This window comes from Microtus oregoni, unplaced genomic scaffold (assembly GCF_018167655.1).
Source record: "Microtus oregoni isolate MIOR12 unplaced genomic scaffold, Mior012 000019F_ref0000042, whole genome shotgun sequence".
In the NCBI taxonomy this organism is placed as follows: Eukaryota; Metazoa; Chordata; class Mammalia; order Rodentia; family Cricetidae; genus Microtus; species Microtus oregoni.
This window is the reverse complement of record NW_024543078.1, coordinates 36,687,621-36,710,194: the sequence shown is the minus strand read 5'-3', so window position 1 is coordinate 36,710,194 and position 22,574 is coordinate 36,687,621. Positions and strand designations below refer to the sequence as shown.

The 22,574-nt window shown below is 48.8% G+C and overlaps 1 protein-coding gene across 1 annotated transcript; it reads right to left on the bottom strand.

Moving 5' to 3' along the window:
• Window positions 1–27: 27 nt before the first annotated feature.
• Window positions 28–14,958, bottom strand: LOC121459467 (transcobalamin-2-like). The gene is made up of 10 exons (XM_041669262.1): window positions 14,873–14,958; window positions 14,360–14,537; window positions 11,093–11,285; window positions 9,212–9,381; window positions 7,894–8,055; window positions 5,867–6,039; window positions 5,558–5,744; window positions 4,154–4,325; window positions 1,666–1,781; window positions 28–486 (listed from the first exon to the last, which is right to left on the bottom strand). The coding sequence occupies exons 2-10, from the start codon at window positions 14,421–14,423 to the stop codon at window positions 425–427; spliced, it is 1,299 nt and encodes a 432-aa protein (XP_041525196.1). The 5' UTR covers window positions 14,424–14,537; window positions 14,873–14,958; the 3' UTR covers window positions 28–424.
• Window positions 14,959–22,574: the final 7,616 nt, after the last annotated feature.

Below are 22,574 nucleotides of genomic sequence, written 5' to 3'. Positions count from 1 at the left end.
ATGACTATGAGACGTCAGAACACTGCGGCCAGGAAAGGGAAATCGGGCTTTAATTATGTTCGAAGGCCCCGCGGAAGGCTGGCCAGCAGCTGCCTTATGACCAGCTCTGGGAACACCACCCTGACAATATAGAGCAAAGTTATGGGGGTCAGAACCACAACCCCTGGGCTGTGGAGGCCTCCTTGCAGGACTCCATTCCCAGAGCAGTATACTCAACACCCACAGCCAGCAGTCTTCCCATGTGGAGGAAGTCAGGGGCAGCCTGTTCTTTAGACTTCTGCAGCCTTCGTGAAAAGGCCCCTGGGTTAGGCAGGGCCAGTTTAGGATTCTCTCTGCTGAGATAGTGGAAGTGATCTGAGGGACATTGCTCCAAGTGCACTTGAGGTGGCAGCAGGGTACAAGGACATCAGGAGGGAGCCCAAGGCTACCAGCTAACTAGCCTTAGCTCGATGGTTTCCCCATTCTGGGGTTTGTAGTCAGCAATGCCTGCAGAAACAAATGGAACGAAGGGAATTAGCAAGACAACGTCCCACCCCCAACCACATCAAGTGACCACTACCCTGAAGCCACATCTCTAAGACCCACTCTGGGTTTGGTGGTGAGAAGCTAGGAGCTGTGCAGAACCAGTTGGAGACTCTCATCCAGCCTTAGCAGGATCTCTCGGGCCACAGGCTCATACAGCAGAAAGGGCGTCCCCAGTGGGTAGACATGGGACTAACAAGCTCACAGCAGAGAGCGCCCCCAATGGGTAGACATGGGACTAACAGTTGAATGGCAGCATGAAAGAAATTGGGACAGGATCACCACCTTCAAAATAGAGTTGTCAGACAGAGGGACTGTCTCAGTGTAGTCCAGGGGTGTCATTAATGAATGTCCCAGAAGTGACCTTTGAGTCCAGCAGATACCTGGCTTCAAGTCCCAGCTCTGTCGTTCACTAGCATGGTGAACACCAGATTCTCATTGGAGAAAATTGGAGAATAATAAAATCAGCCTCCAGGGGGCTGGAGAGATGGCTCAGAGGTTAAGAGCACTGATTGCTCTTCCAGAGGTCCTGAGTTCAATTCCCAGCAACCACATGGTGGCTCATAGCCATCTATAATGAGATCTGGTGCCCTCTTCTGGCATACAAATATACATTGCAGGAATGTTGTATACATAATAAATAAATAAATCTTTAAAAAAAAATAAAATAAAATCAGCCTCCAGGCTGGGTGTGGCTCAGGGGAAGATCATTTGCATAGTGGAAGATCATCAGGCCTGAGGCCTAAATCATTCCTAGATCTAAATTAACCATTTAGAAATAATATCACAAACTTGGAGGAAGTAAAAGGGTCCCTTGAGAACCCAGGCGTGCAGAGACAGTTCTGTTTGTGACTCATTTTGATTTGGTAGGGCCAGTGGTTGAGACAGGGTCTGGCTATACAGACCAGGCTAGCCTCAAACTCACAGCAATCCTCCTACCCCAATATCCTGAGGGTTGTTGGGATTATAGGTGTGCATCACCAATAAAGATTTTCTTTTAAATACGCATGCTTTGGATGCATCTCTGAAGCTGCGACCCAGGAAGGCTCAGGGGAAAGGCTGGGCTGGGTTGATGCAGCCTTATCTCAAAGTGGGTGAGGATCAGGGTGGGAGGTATCCAGGGCGGCAGGCCACCAGACTCACCTTGCTGCAGGGGGGTGTCAGGGTCTCGGAGGAGTTGCCAGAATTCTCGATCCCCCACTTCTTTCCCCAGTACGGATGTCAGGTAGGGGCCTGACAAAGAGGGCTTTTTCTCATACCTAGAAAATAGAAAAAAGAGGAAGTGACTGCTGTCCCCAAGGAGGAAAGCAGGGGGCTCACCCACGCCAGCAGAAACCTGCCTGCCCTCGGGTGCCCTTCTTCTAGCCCTGCTGGGCTGGTTAGTTTAAATTTGTTTAAAACAAACTAGAGACCCCTGGGAAGAGGAAATTGACAGGTTGCTTCCATTGCATTGGCCAGTGGGTGTTCCTTGGGCCATGTTTGATTGATAATTGACCCCCCAGAACATACCCTGCCAAAGTGCTGGTAATTCTGGGTTCCTGTCTCCCATGAGTTCCTGCCTTGAGTTCCTGCCTTGAGTTCCTGCCTTGCCTTTACTCAGTGATGGTCTATAACCTGCAAATCATATAAACCCTGTCCACCTCCAAGCTGCTTTTGACTGTGGGGTTTTTCACAGCAACAGAAGGCCAACCAGGCCAGCTTCCTAGGCCATCTCACTGCAGGTCGTGGCACCCCTCCCCCCACTTTCTCTACAGCTTCACTGATGCTGCCCACCTGGGTTTTATCCACCATCGTCCCTCAGCAGTTATGGGCCTCTTGGCATGGGTGTGGGTGTTTAGGGCTGATGGAACTGAGCTACCAGAGTGTGAGACCTGAGCTCAGAGATACGGGGCCAGAGGCAGAGAGCAGTGGCCCTGGGTCTCATTCCAGTTTCACTTGGTAGCGCTCCCTTCTTTGAGGGTGCATGCTGCCTACGCTGCTATCTGAGTCTTCTCTCTACTCTGCCCTTTTCTGGAGAGAATGGAGTTAGATTTGGGGTCCTGGCACAGAGAGGTGCTTTTCTCACTCACCACACAGCCTTCTCTGAGCCTCCTGCCTCCAACTTCACATTCTCCAACCCTCCTAGACACCACCACCAGTGGCCCGACCAGCACCCCATAGATCATGCACTCTGTCCCTCCAAAGGGCTTATCAGCAAATTCCATCTTAGACAGGGAGGGAGTGCCTCCATTCCAAGAAATATAAACCAGCCAGGTTTGTGACTCTGGCCTGTCATCCAAACTACTTGGGAGGTTGAGGCAGAGCACCGAGAGTTCAAGGCCTGCCTGCACTATAGAACAAGGCCAACCTGGGCAACTTATAAAACCCTGACTCAAACTTAAAAACACAATAAAACAACAAAATAGTTCTGTCTCAGATTTTTTTAAATGTGGGGACCAGAGATGTAGCTCAGTTATCCACCACGATGAACTATTTCCCCCAGAACGCTGAGCCCACACCGGTCCTTCCCCCCAGTTTGCCCGTGTACGGCCTTTTGTCATAGCAGTGAGGTTTGTGACTAGTACAGACTTTGTTTCCAAGTGAGGAGCAAAAATCTAACGGTTCAGTAGTAGATCTCGGCTTAGCCTGTCAAAGCTCCAGATTCAGTCCTCTGCGGGGATGTGGGGAGGAGATGTCACTTAAACTGAAAACTGGGACCATTTCTGTCACAGTAGTATGGTCAGGCGCACACCTTTAGCCCCAACACTCGGGCTGCAGAGGCAGGTGGATCTCTGAGTTTTAGACCAGCATGGTCTGCAGAGACAGTTCTAAGACAATCAGTGCCACACTGAGAAACCCTGTTTTGAAAAACCAGATTAATTAATTAATGAAATGTGGTGGTATTGATGCAGCTCTGGTCTCAGAGTTGCTGACCCAAATGACCAAATGGTCCCCATTGTCAGCCTTCCCTAGAACTACTGCTGGGAACAGAAAGCACGGATTTCTCAAGATGAGGCAAGAGTTCAGGGAAATGAGCAGGCCAGCAGGAAGAACTCAACCTCTCTGAGCCAGAGGTCCCCCCCGATGAGCCATGTCCACCTCCTGGTATAGCCAGGGCCCAGCAAGGAGCAGCGATTGAGATATGCTCATTCCCAGGCCCATCGAATCTCAAAGGGACAAACACATTGTCTAGCTTTTCAGGGTTATTAATGGCAAAATTCTAGCAAGATGAATTGATACTATTAGTCTTCCTAGAGTACCTACTGCTGCCGGGCATTAGACCTACTCAGAGCATGTCACCAGAGACCATCGGCTCCTCACACTGGCCTATGAGGAGGCGGGATATCTCAAGTCTGAACTGAATAACTGTCCTGGCTCGATAGCTGGGGTGGGGGTAGAAGAACTGGAATTCCTAGGCTGGGTCTCTGCTTCTAGAGTGAGCTCTCAATGACAGTGGTGGTCCACAGCTCACACCACAGGCTAAACACCACAGGTCCAAAACACTGGCCGGAAAGGAGTGTAGGCAGTAGAAGCAGAGATTAAGCCAGAACTTATCCCAAGAAACCTGTCTGTTCCCATCCTTCCCGTGATTCCATTCCAAGCATGGAGGGCTGAGCGGGGTGAGGGCTGGGAAGAGGGGAGGGAGTCTCACGTGAAGCCTCCTGTGTTTTGAGCCATCTTCAGGACATCTTCCAAGGTGGACCCAGAAAGGATAAAAAATGTTTGTTTGTATGGTGGCAGGACACTGGAGACCTTCAGTGTGACACTGATGACCTCTGGGATATGGGCCGGTGAAGGGTCCTCGACAGCGGGTACCAACATGACTGCACCAGAGAGACAGGAAGAGCAGCGGTCATGAGGATGGGGAGCCAAGTTCTCCTTTCTTCCCTGGACACTGCGGCCCATGTGGCCATGGCCTTCCCCCATAGTGGCTCAGTCAATGAACACCCACCCGGGGAAGCCTGCCTCTTAACCCAGTCCCACTGGCCCTTGCTGGTGTCTCTGCTTCTTGCCTCCCACCTATTTGCTACACCTCACCTCAGAAGACCCTCTCCGTTTGTTCCTGGTGACCTCTAACGGACGGACTCATCTTTCTGTGCAGTATTCTTCTCCTGCTCACTCTCCCAGATGAACTGCTCACTCAGTTCCAAGATGATGCCCCGACCCCTGCATCACCAGTCTCTGCGCATTTGCCTTTGCCCTCTCCTCCCGCTGCTCTGGCAAATCCCACTCACTCCTTCAAGTTCTTCACCAAGATGGTGCCCAGTGATTCAGTGCTGGGAATTAAGCTCCTTGGGTATCAAAATGAACCAAACGTGTCTGTCTACTCATTCATTCACACATCTCTGATGACCCATCTTACTGGTCAACCTGACTGGATCTAGAACCAGCTAAAATGCAAGTCTCTGGGTATTCTTTGGAGAGATTTTTCTTGATCAGATTATTCAAAATGGGGAAGACCCTCTGTAAATGTGGGCGGCACCTTCTGATGGCAGCCCAGATGGGGAACATGAAAGGAGCAGCTTCTGCTTGCCCTCACTCTCAAGTTCCTCTATGCTGCTACTGCAGCATTCTTCGCTGATAATTGGAACCACCTTCTTTAGACTTCCAGTGTAAACAGAAGGCCAGCTGCTGTCCAGAATCCTTCAGGCCTTCTGCACCACGATGGGACTGCCAAGACATCCCATCATGGACTGCAACACTCTGGGATTCTCAACCTCTCCAGAGAGAGACGGATGCTGTCAAACTATCTGGACCATATGCTATATGTCAGTCTAATAGATCATTCTATAAACTTTGCTCTTTTAGAGAACCTTGGCTAATACATCTCTCCATCCATTCACTCAAACATTTCCACAATGGGTACCACTCAGAGGGCTTATTTGGTATCTGTCTCCACACCATGAGCATCAAAAAGCTGCGACCTCATTTAAGCTGCCATGTCCTGTGCAGACCCACGCACTCCTGTTGGCTCAGCAAAGCAGAACCAACCAACCGCCCATCACTGGGACCCACAGAGAGCAGATTACTCAGGAAACAGAAAGGGTTCAGCTACCTCTGGGCGCCTGGCAGTCTGGGAAGATAAGATCCAGGTAGGTCTTGTGGTTCAGTACCGGGAGCAGCTGTGAAATCATCAGAGGATTCTGGAAGGCCCCGCCCTGGATACTGGTCTGCAGAGATACCCTTGCCTTGAGACATGCTGCACCCAGTCCTACCCCAGAAGCAGGGGAGGTCATCAGAAACTGTGGGGAAGAGAAGGAGGAGGTAGGTCAATCACTGGGGAAAAGCCAGGTCTTCCAGCCTCTGACCAGCCCACCCTCCATTGACTTGTTGAGTGGTCGTGGTTCCAGGATCTCTTTCCCACCTGTAGTGCCAGTGGGGTGCTGTAGACATTCCCAAAGTTGCCCTCGGGGGTCTGGGCCTTCAGGATCTTCTCTCGCACGGTCTCAATGGCCATGGTGATTCGTGGTCTCAAATCAGGATTGAAAAAGAAACGCTCCAAACAGGTGAAGGCCAAGCCAGCCATGGCTTCCGTGTCTGGGGGATAGAGCCTAGGATGAACTGGATAGCTATGGAACCAGGCTAGGTGAGTTTTGGCGTTCAGGAACATCTGGGGTACCAATCCAGGACTCCCCAATCCAAACACTGGACATACTAAGCCCCCAGAAAACCTCTCAAGTCTAGACAAATGGATTTAATTGGTCACTGAGTGTCTTGAGCAGCAGGACAGACGGACAGATTGAAGAGAGAATACAAGAGGACGGATCCTAAAGAACCTGCTCCCCAACCAGGATGCACATTGGGCTCACACAGGGAGCTTTATTTTATTGATTAATTGATTCATATTTTTTTTTTTTTGTGGTGCTGGGTATTGGATTTGGGGCCTCAGGCATGCTTGGTGCTGTGCTACTGGGCTAAACCTCCTGCCCCGCAGAGAACTGGACAGGAACAGCTGCCTCATCTACCCTCAGGCAGTCTGGTTTAATCAATAGGAGGAGCAGCCAGGGCCTGGGAGGGAATCTTTAAGTTCTTCTCCTCCTATAGGTAATGTGTTCACTGTTTCTCTGCAAGCCTTTGAAACAGTTCAAGCCTCTTATTGACAAAGGCCCCGGTGCCCTTTTCTCTCTGGGCAATTATCTACCAAACACCACCACCACCCTCCTGTTTCCCACCCTCCCCCAAAGAGTCCCGACTGTGTGAACCTAACTTTGCAAACTCCATTTTAAAGAAAGGGACTCATCTTAAGCCATATAATGAGTGGAGGGGGGGGGGCGGTGGGGGCGATCTCAGCTCCATAAATGTGCTGTCATAGCAGAAATTTGAACAGATACCCTGAAAATAGCCAATTAAGGAGATAGGGGGCAGGGCCATAAAATTAAATGAGGTCCAGATATTCTTGGGAGGCATCCTGTCCTTGAAGATACCTTGTCAGTAATTTATGGCTCTTTGTTAGATTTTCTTTTTTTTTTTTTTTTTTTTTATTTATTTATTTATTATGTATACAATGTTCTGTCTGTGTGTATGCCTGAAGGCCAGAAGAGGGCACCAGACCTCATTACAGATGGTTGTGAGCCACCATGTGGTTGCTGGGAATTGAACTCAGGACCTTTGGAAGAGCAGGCAATGCTCTTAACCTCTGAGCCATCTCTCCAGCCCCTCTTTGTTAGATTTTCACACCAAAAACTGACCAATGGTTTCAAAAACTACCTTCCCCTATGCCCTCCTTACCCAATCTCAAGACGACAGGACATGACCTCCCCTGATTATGGCATTTCTCCTTTAAAAGTTCTCCCCTCCAAGGGCCCCCTGCCACACTTTCTGCACCCACCATGCTGGGGTGCTGGAAAGGTGTTGGTCCAAACTTAAGTTTGAATATTATTAAAACCCTCATGTAATTGCATTGGAAATCCAGCTCCGTGAATTCATTTGGGGACCAGAAATCTGGGCATAACACTACCCGCTCACTTCTGGAGCCCAGGCCTAGCAGAGACCTTGAAGCATGATGATAAAAACTGACTGTGGTGGCCCCAGGTCATACAACATACAACAATCAGATCAGAATCCAAGTATCAGGATCCTCAGGCTAACTGGTCTCAAGAGCACCCAGTGTGTGCTCAGACCTCTGTTTGTAATGCACCCTTTAGTGAGAGGCTGCTGGGAGGCCATTTTCTAGGAAAAGTCTGACTGACAGAGTAGGGGACACCCTGCAGTGAACAGGTAATGGAGCTGAGGTCAAAGCCCAGTTCCAGAGCTGGCTCTCAGCCCCCACCACCACCACCATTTCACTTCTAGGGGTCTAATGAGGACATTCACAAGAAAGGTGAGCATAGGAGAAGGTCATAGAGGCCTTCCTTCCCTGGGGCTGGGGGGAGGCTAGGTTTGTCCACTCACCCACAGAGAGGTGGCCCTGGCGGACATGGTGGCCGTGTTCAATAGCATACAAGAGCTTGCCCACCACACTGTCATGGACCCGCTTCTGGTGGACACACAGTGCCAGGATGCTGAGGCTGTACTGGTAATAGCTGGTACGGGGGTGACCTTCATGGTTGTGCCCTGAGACAAGAAAGGCAAGGAGTAAAGAGACACGTCAGGCTTCGGGGTTTCCCTTTCAGCCTCTTCCCAGAAAGAAGCCCCATAGCTCAGGGACCCCACAGTCTGCATGCTCCAACACATCCCATGGAGACCACGGCATCATATCCTCCTTCAGTGCCTAGCTGAGATCCCAGTGTAGCCCAGGTTCTGTGCTTGGAGGTCAGAATAGAGGATGACGGCCCAACAGATACTCATGAGACAGCACAATTATAACAGAAGTATGGCCTAAGGTCCCTGGAGCCACACAAGTCTTTAAGTGGCTGGGAAATTGAGGATTCTTCACAATAGTGACTCGGGAGTGGAGAGAAGTGAGCACAGAGCGAGGAGTGTGAAAGGGGATGGAGGAGCACACACGAACACCCAAACTTGTGAGGAGAGATCAGTGTGGCTGGAGCACACAGAGAAGTAACCAGACCAATGCCTAAAAAGTAGAAGAGGCAAGCCAGGCTGGGCCCGGGGCTGCGAATGGAGGGGCCCTGCAGGGCTTAAGCTGCATGAAGAACAGATTCATAGTGAAAAGCCTTGCTTCAGCTGTTGGGACTGGGTCCAAGGCAGGAGGCTGGACAGTAGACCGAGAGGCTAAGGGTCAGTGGAAAGGAGGCTGGACAGGTGTCTCAGAGCTAGACAACAGGTCAGTCTTGGTGACTGAGCAGCCCGGCAGATTGTTCCTGGGTCCAGCCTGAGCCTCTACATAAGTGCTTCTCAATCGTGGGTCTTGACCCCTTTGTAGCTTTGATGATCTTTTCACAGGGGTCTCCTAAGACCATTGGGAAACACAGTTATTTACATTATGATTCATAATAGTAGCATAACTACAGTTATGAAGTAGCAGTGACAGTTTTATGGTTGGAGGTCACCACAGCATGAGGCACTGTCTCATTAGGGCCTCATTAGGAAGACTGAGCACCACTGCTCTGGGAGGACTTGATGTGGACCGGGGTGGGGGTGTGGGGGTGAGAAGAGGCCTGGAAAGAAAACCAAAGCTCTGACTCTCACCCAGAACACCGTTTACTGAGAACAATTACAAATATGAGGCCTGCCTCGAAAGTACAAACAACAGAGCGAATTGATGAGCCCTCCCAGAGGTCCCTAACCACTCAGATGGCATCTTTCTCACCAATGGCATTTTTCTCATCCTCCAAGAACCACTTGAGCTGTGAGACCAGCCGGTCCCCCTTGCGGCTCCCAACGAACTCGCAGTTGGCCCTGAGGGCAAGCAGGTAGAAGGCCAGGTGGCCTGCTGAAGGCTTGGTCTGGCAACCGCTGTTGTCATCCCTGGAGACAGACCTAGGACCAGGCAAGTCAATACGCTTTTATGAGAAACTGTCCCCTTGGTAAGCCTGACTGGGATCACCTCTGAAGGGCCCAAGAAAAAGAATATAGAAATGTAGATTCCAGGAATAGGAATGTAGACATAAACAAATATAAAGTTGTAAGCCTAGGAGGATGAGAGCAGGCTGTCAACAGCTTTCTCAGCAGCTTAGGGATTAACTATTAACAGTGGGTTACTCCGCTTTGCAACCTTTAGCTCTCTTTGTGAGGCTGAAGCGGCCCTCTGTAAGCGAGGATCAGCTTTTAGATAACCCCCTGGCCACTCATGACCAGCAATTGATTTGAGCTGAGTTAACTTTTAAATGATGGGATGTACGTGACTTTTGATTTTGGTTTTATATTGTCCCCTACCCTTCCCTGCTTTGTGAAACTGGCAGTCTCAGGGGAGGTGCAGAGCCTTGGTAAACACTGTCCAAGGAATGCCAGGGAAAGCAATGGACTAAATACAAACATTAGTTTAACTGCTAATGGAAATTGCAAAGAAGGGCAGTTTGCATCTGAGTTTTACCTTGAGATTGTAAAACTCTTTTGTTATTGCCTAATGCTTGCTATAAAAGGAGTTCAGAAACTGGCCTTTGCCACAGCCTTACGAGTCCATCTCCGGCCGTGGTCTCAGATAGCTGATAAGTTTTTTGTGCCCCATGGAGATTTATTTTTTTATTTCTTTTTCCTGGAATAAAGTTTGCTTCTGGTATAAGAACCTTTGGTGGTCTGCCCCCATGTCTGTGCGACCCTCGTGGACGGAACAACCTCCACTAAGGTCACAAAGAAGAACTGGCAGTCAGCTGTGCTGGTGGGGACACATGCCACAGACACTTAGAAAGTTAAATTCCAGGAAGAACCATAAGGGTGCCCACGCCAGATCTCCTGGCTTGGCCTCCAGCCAGACCATGCACTCTCCCCTACATTTCCTCTCCCTTCCCTGCATCTCTGTCTTGAGAAGGAATGAAATCAGGAAGGTATTTCATGGCTTTTCCCCCCTTTTTCTTTTTTCTTTTGTTTTTTGTTTTTATTTTTGAAGACAGGATCTCTCTACATAGCCCTGGCAGCCCAGGAACTCACTCTGTAGACCAGGCTGACCTTGAACTCACAGAGATCTGCCTGTTTCTGCCTCCCAAGTGCTGGGATTAAATGCATGAACCACTACATCTGGTGACTCGTGGCTTTTTCTTATTCTTCACCTCACTCACACTCCAGAGCAGGCCTCTCTTTCATGGCCACTCCTTGGAGAAAGAGCACAGAAATATGTTGCTTCTAGGTTCTGCATGAAAGAACATAGCTGTGGATTAGTAGTGTCTGTCTTTAGCACATGAATAAACTACAGAATAAGTTAGATACTACTTCTTTGTACCAATATACAATTGCATATCTGGTTATGGATTAGTGATGTCTGTCTCAGGCACAAGTCAGGAGCACATGAAGAATTAGGTGTTGCTTCAGGAATCAGGGGAATGCAGTTTCAGGACAAAGGACACATGTCAGCATCTCTGGCCTAGTACCACCACTTACCCCTTCACTCTGCAGATGGAGGAAGGCCCAAGGAAGACAAAATACGCCTAGAGTTTGTCAAAAAGTCACAAACACCCAGATGAGAGAACCCAGTCTCCTATCTCTTACGACATGGATCAAGTCATGGGGAAAGGGGAGAGAGAGAGAGTAGCAATACCCCAGGAGGCACTGCTGATAATCGAGCTTGAGACTGTGCAGGTAGAGGTCCTCCTTGGTCCCAGCCTGCATACTGGAAAGGCGCAGGCCAACATAGATGCTGGGGTTCAATTGCTCTGAGGAGATCCGGTCCATCCAAGGTAAGAGCTGCTGGCCCATCTTCTCTACTAGCTGGCTGTCCATCTGTGGTATTACTGAGGAAAGAAAATGGTGTGAGGGAGGACTCAGGGCTATGCCACTAGCAAGCGACTATTCTGAACTCCTTACCAGATAAAACCTTCTCCGGGAAATACATGTCCCAGTTCCCATTACCACACAGCCCACACCCACTGTGTAGACAAATGTCTGCTATGACAAAAGGCGGCGCCTACACAGGAAAGCAGGCATCCCCTAAGAGGAGTTAGTGTGGGCCAAGGAGAGGTGATGGAGTGAGATCAAAGGATGTTATTGCCAGGCAACCACCACACCTATCAGTAGGCTACCAGGCTCCCAGACCCTCACGGCAGCTCTGTGGTGTCGATAGTTCCACCATTGTTTTGCACGGAAGAGAAATCAGAAGTTCTAAGTCAGGCTGTCTTTCACGGTACTTCAGAGCCAAGCCTGTGTCAGGCTGCAATCCCTTCCCCTTGCTCTGATCGAAACTCTAACCCTCATGCTGGGAATGTTCCACAACAAATCTTCACATGCTGGACTCTGTCAGCTGATTCCCCAGCTGCCTGAGGAAACTCCTCCACTCAAACCTTGAAAGGCCACTTTTTCTGCCATTCCTATTTCAGTGGAAAGGGTCTCTGACTGGGAGACCAGTCACTAACAACCTGTCACAACTGGGGATTAGCCTGAAAATCTGTAGCCAAGATACAGAAATACCCTGGTAGCAGAAATCTCAGGGCCATGCCTGGATTCCAGTTGATGGCTGCCTTCCTTCCTTGGGAAGGGCCCAAACTCAGAGTGGGGAAGACTGGATTGTCTTGGAGGTCCTGCCTATGATAGGGGGCTGGAAACCACAACTTACTCTTTTATTTTACATTTTTATTCATTGTACATGCCAACCACAGTTCCCCCTCCCTCCCCTCCTCCTGCTCCCGCACTGCAGGCGCGCACACACCCTAAGAGGGACTCACCTGCCCCGGGAAGGGGAAATGACACAATTTACTCTCTTTAGCAGGAAAGAGACAGGCAGATTCACTCAAGCTAGAAAAAGTGGCCTTAGGCAAGGTTCCTATGATAGTTAATCTCAGTTGTCAACTTGACTGCATCTAGTATCAACAAACCCCCCCCCCCCAAGCTGCTGGACGCTCTATTAAGGGGTTTTCTTAGTGAGATTAGAATTTGAAGCAGGAAGATGATGCACTCAAAATCTGGGCCAAACTTCCTGGTGGCAGATAAGAGATAGGGGGAAGGGCTGGAGAGATAAGATGGCTCAGTGGTTAAGAGCACTGGCTGCTCTTCCAGAGATCCTAAGTTCAATTCCCAGCACCCACACAGTGGTTCACAACCATCTGTAATGAGATCTGGTGCCCTCTTCTGGCCTGCAGATGTACATGCAGGCAGAACACTGTGTACATAATAAATAAATAAATCTTTTAAAAAAAACGAGAGAGATGGGGGGGGGACTTAGCTTTCTGCCTGCTTGCCCTCACTCTCACTGTCAAATTCATCTACTCCGTTGCTGGGGCTGGTATTAATCCACCTTCTTCATGATTCCAACAGACTCCTGAGGACCAGCAATCTCCAGGAATCCTCCAGAACTCCAGCAGAGATTAGGTCGCAAAGATCAGCACCCTCATCAACTGGACAACTACGAGATTCTCAGACTTTCCATCAAGAGACAGCCCTTGTTGGACCACCAAGACCACACCTTGCAAGCCAGTCTAAATTCTTTTAAAATACATGTTCATTTCATCAGTTCTGTTCCTCTAGAGAACCCTGACAGGTCTCCTACCCCCACACTAGGGCGTGCCGTTCACAGGACTGCCCAGCCCTCTCACCTGAGGATTGACCAGCGGGCACACAGAAGCCCAGGGGCCCTCTTTGTGTAGGTTTTAGTGAACGGTCCTTTCCACTTCATTGCATACAGAGCCTGAAGCTGAACAGGCAGGGTGTGGTGTCCTCACAGGGCACTGAGGAGGAAGGCAGGAGGGACAGCCTCTGTTCACTTTACAAGACACAGGAGGCCGGGAGTGTTGAAGGGACTGCACCCCAAACTCCCAAAGCTCTCAGGATGGTGAAGGAAGGGGCTTTGGAGATGAAGCGGGCAAGAAAGGAATCTCTGGCTTGCTGGCGGAATCCCCCGAGGACTGTCTGGACAGTAATCCGGGGCACAAGGATGAGGTGCTTTAGTAGGACATGGTCAGAGATTCCAGGTGCCTAGAAACAAGGCTGGCCTGAAATCCCAAGAATTGAGTCCAGTAAAGTTCTGCTGGAGCTGGGGCCCCGTGAGTAAGTCATTTGGTCCCTCTGCCCCTTGACTTCTTCATCTGACACCTGTAGCACAGGGTTTGCCCAAGGTCACCTGAGAATGCATTTGCAGGGTACATGGACTGAAGGGGAGAAGTGAGCCATACAGCCTTATGCTTCCTGCCTGGTCCCAGGGCATGAATGTGCCTAAACCTGGAACCTGAGGCTCACAGTCATGCTTTGAAAGTTCCCTCGAATCCACAAGAGATTTCTTGGGGACTACAGCCCTGGGACAAATAGCAGGAGCAGGCAGGGCCTCCAGGCACCGTTGTAGGCCTGGGATGCTTGCCTCTTACTTCCTCCTTTCTCGGCTTCTTGTCCTGCTTTGGGTCCAGTCTCTGCATGCCCTTTCCACCCTCTCTTTCTGAGTGATGGGCCCCTCCCTGTGGCTTTCTATTGTAGCCCCAGGTTGACTCGGCATCACTCATGGTAACCCAGTTTGGCAACCCATGCCTTTGCCAACACCTTCTCTAGAATACAAACTCTAGGAGGGCTGGGATCAGACCAATATACTCCCCATTCTTTCTCCAAACGAAATTCTGGCCTGCCCCAGAGAGGTTTCCCATGTGTCCAGTGAGTAAATGAACGGATTGCTGGGATATGGAAGGGGAGGGGAGCATCCACTAAGCACACCCAAGCACTAACACCCAGTTAAGCCTAAACGTCTGTAGGAGACCTGAGGGACAAGTAAGCTTCCCCATGCCCACCCGGAGCTTCTGATTCCCCAAATATAGCAAGGGGACGGCAGAGGCAGCCATCCCTCCTCGAGACTCAGGAAGCAGCAGGCTCCAGTCCGTGGCTGGTTACTCACCACAGAGCTCAGCAAGAACCCCCAGAACTCCCGACAGGAGCAGCAGCACCTTCAGTGGCACCATGGCAGGCACAGGTGGGAGACCGGAGACTCCTGGGACCGGCCTTGAGGCTTGTCTGACTGCAGCTGGGCTTCCTGTCACTGATTAATTGTCTCTCCAACGCCCCGAAGCACACAGCTAAGTCAGCAGAGAGAAAAGGGGAAAGGTCTGTTGTGGGGCAAGAGGCCGAAGCTCAGAGGAAGGAAGGGCAAAGCCACTGTCCCCAGGTGGGGAACAAGAGAAGGGGAAGGACCAGTAGGACCCTGTGGGACAACTTGAAGCCAACCGTAGGTGTTCCCGCAACTTTAAGAGCCCGGAAGGGACACAGAGAGCCTGTCCCAAGTCTATCTGATAGTGCTTGCCGCTTCTCCACTTCTCACTGCTCCACCCCTCCCTCCAGTCATTTCCCCACACACACACACACCCGCACCCTACGCCGTCCTGCTGCAGACTTTCGGGATTAGGATACCTACCTGGTGCACGCCACAGGAGTCCCTGGAAGTGCCCACTCTGACTCTCGGGGACAAGGAATGGAGCAGGGAGCTGCGGTGATCACGTGAGGAACTCTCTGGCGTCAGCTGTTGTCTGCCACCAGCCTGCCAAGGAGGTGGGGCGACTGCTGGACCTGGCCCAAACCAGCTAGTCTCCTCAATCAACCGGACACAGCTGGAGCTTCCTAGAAAAAACAAAACAAGTTGAAGAATGAGGATGAACCAAGCAAGTCACAACACTGATGGGGAACAGGGCTGCGGGGCTGCTTGCCCTGAGCTAGAAAAATTGCTTAAAAACATTTCAGTAGGGAGAAGGAAAGATCCCTTATCTGCCCGCCCCCCCCTAGAGACTCAAAGCACGAACCTAGCAAAGCTGTGTGACCTTGGCTAGAATGTTTAACCTCTCTGAGTTTCAAGTTGGTCCCCACATATATGAGTGTTGAACAAAATTATCCTAACCGCATTTGTTCAACTCTCCTTGTGAGGATGTTGGGGGTCATAAAATGCCCCTAATCATCTCCAGATGAGGTGTTTGTTACAATTATTTTTATGGCAAATTGCTATAGGTCACACTTTCCAGAGAACTTATTTTTGTACCAGGCTAATTATCACCAGCCACGCCATCAACAGGTATAAACATGGGTCTGTATTAATTAGCAGTATTCATTAATGTAATCTCTCTTTTGTTGCCACTGGGCTGGGCAAGGTCATGTTGTCAGGGAAAGTGAGAAAGACCAAGGATCCCATCATAACAGAGGGTTGCTATTTGAAGAGCTGCAGCCAGAGACGTGCACACCCTAGCCCCAGCCACCCAGGAGGCTGAAGGAGGACAGCTGGAGCCCAGAAATTCCAGCCAGCCTGGGCAACCATGGGAGGAAGAAATGATGGAAGAGGAGGGGGTGGGGAGCTGAGCATGGTTCTTGGTGCACGTCTATATCACAGAACTGGAGAAACTGAGGCAGGAGAATCACTGCAAGTTCTAAGCCAGACTCTGGGCTACATAGAGAGACCTCAAAACCTGAGAAGTAAGATGGAGAGGAAGAAAGGAAGGAGGGAGGGAAGGAGGGAGAGGAGGAGGGAAGGGAGGAGGGAGAGGATGAGGGAAGGGAGGAGGGAGAGGAGAAAGGAGGGGAGGAGGGAGGGGAGGAGGGAAGAACGGAGAGAGGAGTGAGCAGCGAGCAAGCAGCTTGGAGTAAAGAGAATCTGCACACGCATTCATTTTGTGAGGATAAGAGGTACAATGTGAACCAGCAAACTATTTCTGCCAAGGCCGTGCATCCGGGTGTAAAGTGTCCCAATAGCCAGTAATCTTTGAGGGTCTACTACTTGTTTAATGAAGATTTCTTTTTCTTCCCCTCACATAACAAGCTCTCAAGCTTTTGCTGTTCATAAGTGTTTTTGAACACTCCCCCACTCCAGCCTGGGCCGCTAGACACTTCGACCAAGATCAGGAGCCGCAGGGAAGAAATCGCTGGACTTCACATTCCACACCTGCCTTAACTTTGCCGTTTCTAAGAAAATAGACCCCAGAGTCCCTGTGCTGTCCAGACCTGAGCTGACCCTCCCACACAGCCCTGTTGTCTTGAATGCCTATCAACAAAACCTGCTTGGTTGGCCCTTCACTCAACCCCACCTTCCCTCCGGCCTGTGGTGACCTTTGTCTGTGAAGAGTCCACAGTTCCTCTATGGGAGCCTCCCCTATAGCAAAAGGTCAGCACGTCCTGCTGCTCCTGGGTGAACAGGCTAGAACTCAGCCCATTGTTGGACATGACCCCAGAGAGGCCAGATGGCATGAGAAGAATGGACAGAACAGATATGGACCCATGTGGGTACACAGAGAACATGCATTGTGTAATAAAACACACATGTTACAATCTCTGCTTACATGGGTGAATGAGAAGACAAGGCCATGAGAGCTCCTAGGTGTGAGTGAGGGAAGGTTTTATTGTAGATATGAGGGCGAGCACAGTCAGCCCCGACTGAACCAGGCCACGAGAAGAGAGAGTTGAGGGGAAGGTGAGGGGAGAGCACTAGAAAGAGGGGACAGGGAGAGTAGTGAAAGACTCAGAGCACCAAGAGAACGGGGAGCCAGAATGGCTGGATTATATAGGAGAGGTTTAGGGTAGGGGGCGGGGCATGCCCGCCAGGAGGACTCTGCAACAGGTACTTGTGAGCCGGGAATGAGGGGGCCTAGAGGGTACATAGACCTTGATACCTGATAGGCACCATGAGCATAGGTTAATGGAGGAGCCCTGTGTCCCTTTTGCCAGAGATTGGGAGGACTCCTTTGAGCACTTAGGAACTTAAGTCCCTGAGGGAATGTTGGTGTTTGTCTAAATGCCAGACTTTGGAGAAAGGAATTTCTTGGGACCTAATAACAGAAAAGATCTGAAGGGGAGAAAGAGTGAAGGAAATCAGGAGGGGAGCTCTCGGGAGTTGGGGACCAGCAAGGAGTGGGGGGGGTAAGAGAATAATGGGGGAGGGGATGAATAAGAACAAAATATAATGGCGTACATGTATGAAAATAACAGCAAACCTCACTATTCTGTAATGCTAACTTAAATGCTAGGAGGGGCTGTGGCTTAGTAGGTAGGAGGCTTGCCTAGCAGCACACACGAGGCCCTGAGTTCAAGCCCTAGCACCTCATAAATTGGGCACGGTAATCCAAGTGCTCCAGAGGTTGAGGCAGAAGCACTGCTGAGAGCCCGAAACCATCCTGGGCTAGATAGTGAGTTCTAGGTCAGTCTGGCTATAGTTGAGAAATTGTGAGACCTTGCCCCTCAAAAAAAGAAAAAAGAAAAAGGAAGGAAGGAAGAAAGGAAGGAAGGAAGGAAGAGCAAAACATATTCTTTCTTTCTTTCTTTGTCATGGTTTGGTTTGGTTTTAGAGGCAGGATCTCACTGTGAAAGTCAGGCTAGCCCCAAACTGTTCAGCCTTCAGCCCGAGAGTGCCATTACCATCATAGCTAGCTTAGGATGTCCCGGATAAAGTGACAACAGGAACAACTGATTATATCTCAAAAAGCAAAGTTAGACTGTCTGAAGGACTCAGGTTCCAGCTGTGCACCGCACACACACGCACATGCACACATGCAAACAGACAGGCTGCACCTTCCCTGAGCTTGCTTCTCTATGAACTGGGAATGTAGCACCTTCCTGTAGAAGTTTTTGTGGTTTTTCAGCTTTATTTGGATCTATTTGACAAAAGCTGTGCATATTTAGGGTATCCAGCAGGACGGTTTGATAACCATGGGCATTGTGAAAAGCTTCTGTTATAGAAAACATTTAACGCCGGGCGGTGGTGGCGCATGCCTTTAATCCCAGCACTCGGGAGGCAGAGGCAGGCGGATCTCTGTGAGTTCGAGACCAGCCTGGTCTACAAGAGCTAGTTCCAGGACAGGCTCCAAAACCACAGAGAAACCCTGTCTCAAAAAACCAAAAAAAAAAGAAAGAAAGAAAGAAAGAAAACATTTAACATGTTTTGGAGCCCTGTCCTCAGAGCACACTGCCGTCTGTACCAGAAGCAGCTCTCCTGAGACGGATCCTGCCAACACTCTCTTGCAGACAGAGCAGACCCTCCCTGGAGACGCCTCCTCTCAGCTAGGTTTAGAGCCGCCCTAGTTGTAGGTCACCTCTGGTCTCAGAGGTGCCATGGAGAGTGTGAGGTTTACTTAAGTCTAGACTCCACAGAGACAGCTATAGGGAAATCATCTTCCCTGCTGAGACAGACTTTTCTGGGTCACTCATGCTCTGTAAGTCCAGTAAACTCCCAGGCTTGTCAGTGTCTGTCACTGGTACCCCATCTTGGGGGAGTAGACATTTATTCTCATCTCCCTAGGAAAAGTTCACATAATATCCATCAGCTCCTTAGTCACCAATGTGTGTATGTGCGTGTGCTCATGTGTGCACATGTGTGTGTGTTTGTGTGTGGGGGGTGTAGATTGAAAACACTTTTCTGTTTACTTAACTAATTTCAAGTATACAATAGAACATTAACTCCAGTCACTGTAGTACGACTAATAAAAACACGGAGACAGATATTGGGGTTCAACCTGAAGGTCAGATAGGCAAAACAGCCAGTTACTGGCTCTTACCTCTACCTCAGTCCGAAATGGAGATCCTACCTCCAGGAATCCTCAGAATGAAACTGAGCTGAGAACTGTCTCCTCCCATCTTATTTTCTTCTCTAGTGCAATATTATAATGCTAACGGATAATGCTCTTATACACTGTACAGATTTGTCACCCATATTGGTTTAAGAAAATGTTGATTGGCCAGTAGCCAGGCAGGAAGTATAGATGGGGTGACCAGACTAAGAGAATTCGGGGAAGAGGAAAAGTAGAGACATAGTCAGTCACAAGTCAGACACAGAGGAAGCAAGATGAGAATGGCTAACTGAGAAAAGATACCAAGCCACGTGACTAACCGTAGATAAGAAGTATGGGTTAATTTAAGTTGTAAGAGCAGTTAGTAATAAGCCTGAGCAATAGGCCAAACAGTTTATAGTTAATATAAGCCTCTGTGTGTTTATTTAGGACTGAATGGCTGCGGAACCAGGCAGGACAGAAACTTTCTTCTACAAGTCACCATGATGTACACTAACTCCTCAGAACTTTCTCACAGTTACAGGTTTGAATCTTGGCAATATCTTCTGTTTCCCCTACACTATCCTGCCCCTAGCCCCCTGGCAGCCACCCTAGTACTCTCTGCTTTTGTAATCTCACTATTTCTGGGTTCTGCTGGAAATCGAGGAAATGTTGTAAAATACCGCAGAGTTTGGCAGGTGGTTCAAGATCATCCCATGCCAGCTCTTCCCAGCAACCACCACAGTTCAGGAAAGGGTGTGAATAGAACAGTTAGTGTCCCAGACAACAAGTTTCCAGATCCTACAATTTGGAGCAGAACGGAGAAAGAAGAAATCCTAGAGCACGTGGCACAAGACTTAGAACATTCTGCCAGGCAGTGGTGGCACACTCTTTTAATCCCAGCACTTGGGAGGCAGAGGCAAGCGGATCTCTGTGAGTTTGAGGCCAGCCTGGTCTACAGAATGAGTTCCAGGACAGCAAAGACTGTTACACAGAGAAACCCTGTCTTGAAAAGCCAAAAGACTTAGAACATTCTAAGTGGTGGTGAGGAACAATGGGCGAGAATGTAGCGACTCAAGCTCTGAATTATCGTGTGTGTGTGTGTGTGTGTGTGTGTGTGTGCGTGTGTGTGTGTGTGTGTGATGGGCTATACACCTCGTCTCTTCGAATGGATCACCTGGCCAGAACTCTTAGAGGAGAGGCCCTGGGTTCCTGCTGACAAACCCCAGGAGAGCTTTGTGTCCCTGGCCTTGGCACTGGTTTGTATCTCCCACCAGGAACTCTGAAGGCACTGCCAAAGCAGACATGCAATCTACTTTACTTGTTTTGACCACATCTCTGGCCAAGAAGTGGGGGTCAGAGAGGGCCCAGGAAAGGGAGCTGGAGGGGGATGTGTGAGAAATGATGCCTCCAGGTCCTATGTGACTCTGGAGTCTTAGACTTAGGTAAGCTGCTCATCTCTGTGTGGACTTAACTCTGTCATCTTTTCTCTCTGCTGTGTCCCTTATTTCTAGTGGAACCAGAACAGTGCCCAAGGCTGGGATTACAGTTATGTAACCCACCATTCCTAGGTTGCTTTATTTTGATGGCTATGTGGCAGTGGCTAGCCTGGTATTTGCCAAGTTGCTAAGATTATAGATGAAGGGAACCAACCCCTACCATCCACAGGGTTTTTGTTAGATAGCTCAGGCTTTTTCTCTATGCCTGATGACCTGAGTTTGCTCTTCAGAACCTAATATGGCAAAAAGAAAGAACCAGCTCCCACAGATTTTCCTCTTATTAAATAAATAAATGAATGAGTAAATGAATAAATAAATTTAATTTTAAATATTTAAATAAATAGATATAATTTAATTTTTGAATCACCTGGGGATGGGGGAGATGTAGCTCAGAGGTAGTGTGCTAATCTAGCATACACAAGGCCCTGGCTTCAATACCTGCAAGAGAGAGAGGGAGAGGGAGAGAGAAGGAGGAGGAAAAAGAAAGGAGCAATAAACCTTAATTATCAGAAATTAATACTGACTCATCAAAACCGAAGAAAACTGTGACAGCTGGTTTTAATTGCCAACTTGACACAACCTAGGAAGAGTTCTCAATGAAGGGCTGTAAGGGCTGTCTAGATCAGGCTGGCCTGTGGGCATGTCTGTGTGGGTTGTTTTGATCACCTTAGCTGAGGTGGGAAGACCTGCCCGTTGTGGGCGGCGCCATTCCCTAGGAATGGATCCCGTTGTGTGTGAGAGCGGAGAACATGAGCTGAGTACTAGCAAGCATACATTCATTGCTCTCTGCTCTGACCATGATGTCATGTGACTAACTGCTTTAAGTCCCTTCTGCCTTGACTTCCCCAAAATGATGGACTGTACCCAGGTATTGTGAGAAAAATAAACCCTTTATCCATCAAGATGCTTTTGTTGGGGTATTTAGCCACTGCTACAGGAAACAAAACTAAAACAGAAATTAATGCTGAAGAAAAAACTCCTCCCCTGAGGGAAAAGAGTGTGCTTGAGCATGCCATAAGAAAGGTACCTTCAGTAGCAAACATCAGCACTGACCATTGCTTCACACTCACTTGTGACATACACATGAACAAGTTCCATTATGAAATCTCACCCATTTATATTGTGTGTTCTGTTCATGGTCTCCCTGTTACAGTCTCCTGAAACTCGTCCCTGCTAGTCCCTTTCTTTCCAAATGATTCCTATTCCATTTGTTTGTCACATCTAGACAGATGGATATATAGATATAGGCTCTGCTCGTGGGTGTGTCCAAATGATTTCTATTCCACTTGCTTGTCACATCTAGACAGATGGATATATAGATATAGGTTATGTTCGTGGGCGTGTCCAAATGATTCCTATTCTACTTGCTTGTCACATCTAGACAGATATAGGTTTTGCTCATGGCGTGTGCTGCTCTGTCTCTGAGTCTGGCTCATTTCATTCACCAGGATGGTCTCTGGTTCCATCTATCCCCCTGATACACAAAGTCAATTCCATTTATATTTGGCAAATTTGGAGACAGTACTCTATTATCTATCCTATTTTGATGAGTCCAAAGTTTTGTACCTAAGTCATTTTTTATTATATCTTGTATTATCAACCTAAAAGTATAATTTTAGATTTTAAAACTTTTTTTGGATAAACAAATTAAGACTTTATGTCTCTCAACCTTTATAAACTTTAAATCTCTTTTTTGAATTTCTTTTTTGAATATGATAATAAAGAGTAAAACTATAGCTACCTAGTCTTCCACCCCATCAGAGACCTGAGAAGAATAAAATATTGCCTGAGTAAACAGAAAGGACAGAGCAAGCAACTTCCAAAACTATAGAATTGACAGACAGTTGGCTGCCTGGACAGTTAAGGTTCCTCTGTAATGTTGGAGCATCCATCTTCAGCCTACAGGCCTAGAATATCTGACAGATTTTTCTGTGAAGCAGGAATTTTGAAGGACTTGTTTACCCTCTCTTGGCAAAGTTTGACAATTGACTTCCCCTGTGTCCTATTTGCCAATCTGTACAATTTGTTCATGCTGCATTTGTTTCATTATGTAAAGATGGGTGGCAAGTTTTACCTTGTCTGCCTAAGGCACCTGATTTGT

Excerpts from the sequence above, each read along its gene's own strand:
- LOC121459467 (XM_041669262.1), bottom strand. The coding sequence starts at position 14,423 with ATGGTGCCACTGAAGGTGCTGCTGCTCCTGTCGGGAGTTCTGGGGGTT. Across the intron at positions 8,056-9,211 it reads GGATGAGAAAAATGCCATTG|GGCACAACCATGAAGGTCAC; the intron begins GTGAGAAAGATG and ends TTCTTGTCTCAG. Across the intron at positions 5,745-5,866 it reads GCACCCCACTGGCACTACAG|TTTCTGATGACCTCCCCTGC; the intron begins GTGGGAAAGAGA and ends TCTTCCCCACAG.